Source organism: Eucyclogobius newberryi, unplaced genomic scaffold (genome assembly GCF_026437365.1).
Source record: "Eucyclogobius newberryi isolate DKJ021-1_F unplaced genomic scaffold, fEucNew1.0.hap1 SCAF_20, whole genome shotgun sequence".
Taxonomy (NCBI): domain Eukaryota; kingdom Metazoa; phylum Chordata; class Actinopteri; order Gobiiformes; family Gobiidae; genus Eucyclogobius; species Eucyclogobius newberryi.
Window position 1 is genome coordinate 29,387,118 of NW_027315835.1, and position 9,419 is coordinate 29,396,536.

A 9,419-nucleotide genomic window follows, 5' to 3' on the forward strand; every position below is an offset into this window, starting at 1 on the left:
ATATATAAAACCAGAGTAAGTCATGTTCATACATAAAACCAGACTAAGTCATGTTCATACATAAAACCAGAGTAAGTCATGTTCATACATAAAACCAGAGTAAGTCATGTTCATACATAAAACCAGAGTAAGTCATGTTCATATATAAAACCAGAGTAAGTCATGTTCATACATAAAACCAGAGTAAGTCATGTTCATACATAAAACCAGAGTAAGTCATGTTCATACATAAAACCAGAGTAAGTCATGTTCATATATAAAACCAGAGTAAGTCATGTTCATACATAAAACCAGAGTAAGTCATGTTCATATATAAAACCAGAGTAGGTCATGTTCATATATAAAACCAGAGTAAGTCATGTTCATATATAAAACCAGAGTAGGTCATGTTCATATATAAAACCAGAGTAAGTCATGTTCATACATAAAACCAGAGTAAGACATGTTCATATATAAAACCAGAGTAAGTCATGTTCATACATAAAACCAGAGTAAGTCATGTTCATACATAAAACCAGAGTAGGTCATGTTCATATATAAAACCAGAGTAAGTCATGTTCATACATAAAACCAGAGTAAGACATGTTCATATATAAAACCAGAGTAAGTCATGTTCATACATAAAACCAGAGTAAGTCATGTTCATATATAAAACCAGAGTAAGTCATGTTCATACATAAAACCAGAGTAGGTCTTCATCAGCTACAACCAGAGTCTTCTTCCCGACACAACTCCTCCAACTAAGCGCTCTAAAGGCCAGGTCCTCGTGTCATTTCACTTTGCTGCAGTTAATGACTCAGATCTTGTATACCCGCTGTGATACCCGCTGTGATACCCGCTGTGATACCCGCTGTGATACCCGCTGGTATACCCGCTGTGATACCCGCTGTGATACCCGCTGTGATACCCGCTGGTATACCCGCTGTGATACCCGCTGTGATACCCGCTGTGATTCCCGCTGTTATACCCGCTGTGATACCCGCTGTGATACCCGCTGTGATACCCCGCTGTGATACCCGCTGTGATACCCGCTGTGATACCCGCTGTAATACCCCGCTGTTATACCCGCTGTGATACCCGCTGTTATACCCGCTGTGATACCCCGCTGTGATACCCGCTGTGATACCCGCTGGTATACCCGCTGTGATACCCGCTGTGATACCCGCTGTCATACCAGCTGTGATACCCACTGTGATACCCGCTGTGATTCCCGCTGTGATACCCGCTGTGATACCCGCTGTCATACCCGCTGTGATTCCCGCTGTTATACCCCGCTGTGATACCCGCTGTGATACCCTGCTGTTATACCCGCTGTGATACCCCGCTGTGATACCCGCTGTGATACCCGCTGTCATACCAGCTGTGATACCCACTGTGATACCCGCTGTGATTCCCGCTGTGATACCCGCTGTCATACCCGCTGTGATACCCGCTGTGATTCCCGCTGTTATACCCCGCTGTGCTACCCACTCTTATACCCGCTGTGATACCCGCTGTGATACCCGCTGTCATACCCGCTGTGATACCCGCTGTGATTCCCGCTGTTATACCCCGCTGTGATACCCCGCTGTGATACCCGCTGTGATACCCACTGTGATACCCGCTGAGATACCCACTGTTATACCCACATGTCAGTCACATGTCATTAACATGTCAGTCACATGTCATTCACATGTCAGTCACATGCCAGTCACATGTCATTAACGTCTCATTCACGTGTCAGTCACATGTCATTAACATGTCATTAACATCTCATTCACATGTCAGTCACATGTCATTCACATGTCATTAACATCTCATTCACATGTCAGTCACATGTCATTCACATGTCATTAACGTCTCATTCACATGTCAGTCACATGTCATTCACATGTCATTAACATCTCATTCACATGTCAGTCACATGTCATTCACATGTCATTAACGTCTCATTCACATGTCAGTCACATGCCAGTCACATGTCATTAACATCTCATTCACATGTCAGTCACATGCCAGTCACATGTCATTAACGTCTCATTCACATGTCATTCACATGTCATTCACATGTCAGTCACATGTCATTCACATGTCATTAACGTCTCATTCACATGTCAGTCACATGCCAGTCACATGTCATTAACATCTCATTCACATGTCATTCACATGTCATTCACATGTCATTCACATGTCATTCACATGTCAGTCACATGTCATTCACATGTCATTAACGTCTCATTCACATGTCAGTCACATGCCAGTCACATGTCATTAACATCTCATTCACATGTCAGTCACATGCCAGTCACATGTCATTAACATCTCATTCACGTGTCATTCACATGTCATTCACATGTCATTCACATCTCATTCACATGTTAGTCACATGTCATTCACATGTCAGTCACATGAGGTCATTATGAGGCCTCAGAGGTCACAGAGGTCACAGGCTCCGTGGGTTCCTTTGACAGCATTTCATACTCCTGACCTCTATATGGGCGGCAGTAGCTCAGTGGTAGAGCGGTCAGATCCGCAGGTTGGTGGTGCGATCGCAGCTGTGAATACTGCCGTTGTGTCCTTGGGCAAGACACTTAACCTGACTCGCCCCAGTGTCTGTGAGACTTGATGTGAAGCGCTACATAAATGTGACCAATGACCATTCTATCTGACCGCCAGGGCCCAGGACAATACGGGTCACTAAAAGATAATTATTCACCAAAATATCTAAAATATATATAGTTATATAGTTATATATAGTTATATATAGTAATATAGTTATATATAGTTATATATAGATATGTATAGTTATATATAGTTATATATAGTTATATATAGTTATATATAGATATGTAGTTATATATAGTTATATATAGTTATATATAGATATATATAGTTATGTATAGTTATATATAGTTATATATAGATATGTATAGTTATATATAGTTATATATAGTTATATATAGTTATGTATAGTTATATAGTTATATATAGATATGTATAGTTATATATAGTTATATATAGATATGTATAGTTATATATAGTTATATATAGTTATATATAGTTATGTATAGTTATATATAGTTATATATAGATATGTATAGTTATATATAGTTATATATAGTTATGTATAGTTATATAGTTATATATAGATATGTATAGTTATATATAGTTATATATAGTTATATATAGTTATGTATAGTTATATAGTTAAATATAGTTATGTATAGTTATATATAGTTATATATAGTTATGTATAGTTATATATAGATATGTATAGTTATATATAGTTATATATAGTTATATATAGTTATGTATAGTTATATAGTTAAATATAGTTATGTATAGTTATATATAGTTATATATAGTTATATGTAGTTATATAGTTATATAGTTATATATAGTTATATATAGATATGTATAGTTATATATAGTTATATATAGTTATATATAGATATGTATAGTTATATATAGTTATATATAGTTATGTATAGTTATATAGTTAAATATAGTTATGTATAGTTATATATAGTTATATATAGTTATGTATAGTTATATAGTTATGTATAGTTATATAGTTAAATATAGTTATGTATAGTTATATAGTTAAATATAGTTATGTATAGTTATATATAGTTATATATAGTTATATATAGATATGTATAGTTATATATAGTTATGTATAGTTATATATAGTTATATATAGTTATATATAGTTATATGTAGTTATATAGTTATATAGTTATATATAGTTATATATAGTTATATGTAGTTATATAGTTATATATAGTTATATAGTTATATATAGTTATATATAGATATGTATAGTTATATATAGTTATATAGTTATATATAGATATGTATAGTTATGTATAGTTATATATAGTTATATGTAGTTATATAGTTATATATAGTTATATAGTTATATATAGTTATATATAGATATGTATAGTTATATATAGTTATATAGTTATATATAGATATGTATAGTTATATATAGTTATGTATAGTTATATATACTTATATAGTTATATATAGTTATGTATAGTTATATAGTTAAATATAGTTATGTATAGTTATATATATAGTTATATATAGTTATATATAGATATGTATAGTTATATATAGTTATATATAGTTATATATAGTTACGTATAGTTATATATAGTTATATAGTTAAATATAGTTATGTATAGTTATATATAGTTATATATAGATATGTATAGTTATATAGTTATATATAGTTATATATAGTTATGTATAGTTATATATAGTTATGTATAGTTATATAGTTAAATATAGTTATGTATAGTTATATATAGTTATATGTAGTTATATAGTTATATATAGTTATATATAGATATGTATAGTTATATAGTTATATATAGATATATATAGTTATGTATAGTTATGTATAGTTATATATAGTTATGTATAGTTATATATAGTTATGTATAGTTATATATAGTTATGTATAGTTATATAGTTAAATATAGTTATGTATAGTTATATATAGTTATATATAGTTATATGTGGTTATATAGTCACATAGTTATATATAGTTACATATAGTTATGTATAGTTATATAGTTATATAGTTATGTATAGTTATATATAGTTATGTATAGTTATATATAGTTATATAGTTTTATAGTTATATAGTTATATATAGTTATGTATAGTTATATAGTTATATAGTTATGTATAGTTATATATAGTTATGTATAGTTATGTATAGTTATATAGTTAAATAGTTATGTATAGTTATATAGTTAAATATAGTTATGTATAGTTATATATAGTTATGTATAGTTATATAGTTATGTATAGTTATATAGTTATATATAGTTATGTATAGTTATGTATAGTTATATATAGTTATATATAGTTATGTATAGTTATATATAGTTATATCGTTTTATAGTTATATAGTTATATATAGTTATATATAGTTATATAGTTATGTATAGTTATATATAGTTATGTATAGTTATATATAGTTATATCGTTTTATAGTTATATAGTTATATATAGTTATATATATATATAGTTATATAGTTATATATAGCTATATATATACTTATATAGTTATAATACTGGACCGTGTCAAACATTAAAGTGGTTTCAATGTTAAAATGTTGTAGGTCAATGGAATCTCTCTGAAGGTCAAAGGTCAAAGTGAATCACAAACGATCTTTCAAATGACAATGTTCTGATGCTAATGGAGCACGTTCTACTCACTCTGGGACAACCTCTGGGACAACCTCTGAGACAAACTCTGAGACAAACTCTGGGACAACCTCTGGGACAAACTCTGGGACAACCTCTGGGACAACCTCTGAGACAAACTCTGAGACAACCTCTGGGACAAACTCTGGGACAAACTCTGGGACAAACTCTGGGACAAACTCTGGGACAAACGTCTTATATCAGGCCTGTAACACTGGACTCAACTATTTGGGACAATCCAATAATCATGATCAGAATGTGGACAGTACAAACGTTTGTCCTGAGAGTGATTTAGTCCCTCCAGATGTCCCCGGAGACACGGTCTGACTCACACGTTTGAACCTTCGCGCCGCGCGCACGTGAAGCTCCGACACGTTCACGGGGATAACGCCGTTAAGAGTCTTAAGAGACCACCGGGGACACACCGGGGACACACCGGGGACACACTCACCCAAAAAGGAAGGTCCTGTCCGCACAGCCGCTCCATCTGCGTTCGCCCCGCGTCACCGCCGTTCACCGTTTCCTTTCCGAGCAAAGACGGTTTGTCACATGCCAAACACACGGATTATCCTCCGTGTCCCGTGTCCTGCCCGTGTCTTGTCCGTGTCCTGCCCGTGTCCCGTGTCCTGGTCCTGCCCGTGTCCTGCCCGTGTCCTGGTCCTGCCCGTGTCCGTGTCCTGCCCGTGCTCCTGTAGAAGTCCCGCCGCTTCCGCTCCGCCTCCACGTACAGACGCGGTGCGGGGGTTACGTTGGCTCCGCCTTTCCGCTCCAGCCGTTGCTCCACACGCACACGTAACGTGACGTCACGTGTGAAATGCCGAGTCACGCTGCAGTTGTAACTTTGAGTTTGAATGGAGCCCAGCCTAAACCGGTCTGACGTCAGTGCACAGGGTTCAAAGGTCACATCAAGTCTACACCTCAGGACCATCTTCAGGGACCACGACCTTTGACCCACAGAACCCACATGTCAACATACTGACTCTAACTGTCCTGCCTCAGTTACAGCGTCTTTGTAAGAACAAGTATTTACAGAACAAGTGTCCTATAGAACATGTGACCACAGAGACCCCGCCCAGCCTCTGGGATGCTGCTGGAGCAGGTTTGAGGTCAATCCATCACATCAGGACAAAAGAAACAAAAGGAGAAAAAGCTAAATGACTTGCGAGAAAAGCTAAACCTCCATTTCTGTTTAAATAAGGATGCTCTTTTTAAACATAAATGGCCTCCTTAACTCTTTCAAACCATCTAGAATCTTCTCCTCACTGTCTTCAGTAGAGTGCTTTGTGGCTTTGTGGCTTTGTGGCTTTGTGGCTTTGTGGCTTTGTGGCTTTGTGGCTTTGTGGCTTTGTGGCTTGAAGATGAAGATGCACGTCGCTCTGTGGTCCTGAACTCCAGTGTCTTTGGTGAAACAGCCTCTCTAACCCTGTGTTTGAAACATGCATGATAGATCCCTTTAAAGCCCCAGTGGAACATTGCAGGAGCAGTAACATCTCCATAGAAACAAGCATGTGGCAGCACCACCAGAAAAGTTCCAGAATGCAGCTTAATTCTGCTCAAACAGCTCCACAGAAGTGTGAGATGTTCTCATGAAGAAAAAGACTCAAAAGAGAAGGTTTTACAATCCACCTGAGCTTTAATCTTTTATGTCTTTTATGTCTTTTATGTCTTTTATGTCTTTTATGTCTTTTATGTCTTTTATGTCTTTTATGTCTTTTATGTCTTTTATGTCTTTAATGTCTTTTATGACTAAAAGACATGATCAACTCTTCATCTGTAGGAAACAGCCAAAAGACATTTGGGGCATTTTTACATGAGTAATATCATGTCACCACAGCCTCCTCCACCACAGCCTCCTCCACCACAGCCTCCTCCACCACAGCCTCCTCCACCACAGCCTCCTCCACCACAGCCTCCTCCTCCACCACAGCCTCCTCCACCACAGCCTCCTCCTCCACCACAGCCTCCTCCACCACAGCCGCCTCCACCACAGCCTCCTCCTCCACCACAGCCTCCTCCACCACAGCCGCCTCCACCACAGCCGCCTCCACCACAGCCTCCTCCACCACAGCCTCCTCCTCCACCACAGCCTCCTCCACCACAGCCGCCTCCACCACAGCCGCCTCCACCACAGCCTCCTCCACCACAGCCTCCTCCACCACAGCCTCCTCCACCAGAGCCGCCTCCACCACAGCCTCCTCCACCACAGCCTCCTCCACCACAGCCGCCTCCTCCACCACAGCCTCCTTCACCTCCACCACAGCCTCCTCCTCCACCACAGCCTCCTCCACCAGAGCCTCCTCCACCACAGCCTCCTCCTCCACCACAGCCTCCTCCACCACAGCCTCCTCCACCACAGCCACCTCCTCCACCACAGCCTCCTCCACCTCCACCACAGCCTCCTCCTCCACCACAGCCTCCTCCACCAGAGCCTCCTCCACCACAGCCTCCTCCTCCACCACAGCCTCCTCCACCACAGCCTCCTCCACCACAGCCTCCTCCACCACAGCCTCCTCCACCACAGCCGCCTCCACCACGGCCTCCTCCACCACAGCCTCCTCCACCACAGCCGCCTCCACCACAGCCGCCTCCACCACAGCCGCCTCCTCCACAGCCTCCTCCACCACAGCCTCCTCCACCACAGCCTCCTCCACCACAGCCACCTCCACCACAGCCTCCTCCACCACAGCCTCCTCCTCCACCACAGCCTCCTCCACCACAGCCTCCTCCACCACAGCCTCCTCCACCTCCACCACAGCCTCCTCCTCCACCACAGCCTCCTCCACCAGAGCCTCCTCCACCACAGCCTCCTCCTCCACCACAGCCTCCTCCACCACAGCCTCCTCCACCACAGCCGCCTCCTCCACCACAGCCTCCTCCACCTCCACCACAGCCTCCTCCTCCACCACAGCCTCCTCCACCAGAGCCTCCTCCACCACAGCCTCCTCCTCCACCACAGCCTCCTCCACCACAGCCTCCTCCACCACAGCCTCCTCCACCACAGCCGCCTCTACCACAGCCTCCTCCACCACAGCCTCCTCCACCACAGCCGCCTCCACCACGGCCTCCTCCACCACAGCCTCCTCCACCACAGCCGCCTCCACCACAGCCGCCTCCACCACAGCCTCCTCCTCCACAACCACAGCCTCCTCCACCACAGCCTCCTCCTCCACAGCCTCCTCCACCACAGCCTCCTCCTCCACCACCACAGCCTCCTCCACCACAGCCTCCTCCACCAGAGCGTCCTCCACCACAGCCTCCTCCACCACAGCCTCCTCCTCCACCACAGCCTCCTCCACCTCCACCACAGCCTCCTCCTCCACCACAGCCTCCTCCTCCACCACAGCCTCCTCCACCACAGCCGCCTCCACCACAGCCTTCTCCACCACAGCCTCCTCCACCACAGCCGCCTCCACCACAGCCTCCTCCACCACAGCCTCCTCCACCACAGCCGCCTCCACCACAGCCTCCTCCACCACAGCTTCCTCCACCACAGCCGCCTCCACCACAGCCTCCTCCACCACAGCCTCCTCCACCACAGCCTCCTCCTCCACCATCACAGCCTCCTCCACCAGAGCGTCCTCCACCACAGCCTCCTCCACCACAGCCTCCTCCTCCACCACAGCCTCCTCCACCTCCACCACAGCCTCCTCCTCCACCACAGCCTCCTCCACCAAAGCCTCCTCCACCACAGCCTCCTCCTCCACCACAGCCTCCTCCTCCACCACAGCCTCCTCCACCACAGCCTCCTCCACCACAGTCTCCTCCACCACAGCCGCCTCCACCACAGCCTCCTCCACCACAGCCTCCTCCACCACAGCCTCCTCCACCACAGCCGCCTCCACCACAGCCTCCTCCACCACAGCCTCCTCCACCACAGCCGCCTCCACCACAGCCTCCTCCAACACAGCCTCCTCCACCACAGCCTCCTCCACCACAGCCGCCTCCACCACAGCCTCCTCCACCACAGCCTCCTCCACCACAGCCTCCTCCTCCACCACCACAGCCTCCTCCACCACAGCCTCCTCCTCCACCACCACAGCCTCCTCCACCACAGCCTCCTCCACCACAGCCGCCTCCACCACAGCCTCCTCCACCACAGCCTCCTCCACCACAGCCGCCTCCACCACAGCCTCCTCCACCACAGCCTCCTCCACCACAGCCGCCTCCTCCACCACAGCCTCCTCCACCTCCACCACAGCCTCCTCCTCCACCAG

General features: G+C 43.2%; 1 protein-coding gene across 4 annotated transcripts in view; it reads right to left on the bottom strand.

The window, feature by feature from the left end:
- abcc3 (ATP-binding cassette, sub-family C (CFTR/MRP), member 3) overlaps positions 1–5,783 on the bottom strand; it is a 101,790-nt gene extending 96,007 nt beyond the window's left edge. For 2 of the 4 annotated variants that reach the window (XM_072456956.1, XM_072456953.1), the window contains exon 1: positions 5,657–5,783. In XM_072456956.1, coding sequence (XP_072313057.1) covers positions 5,657–5,692 — 36 coding nt within the window. In that variant the 5' untranslated portion in view covers positions 5,693–5,783. The remainder of the gene's footprint in view (positions 1–5,656) is intronic. The other 2 variants (XM_072456957.1, XM_072456955.1) reach the window with 1 other exon arrangement.
- Positions 5,784–9,419: the final 3,636 nt, after the last annotated feature.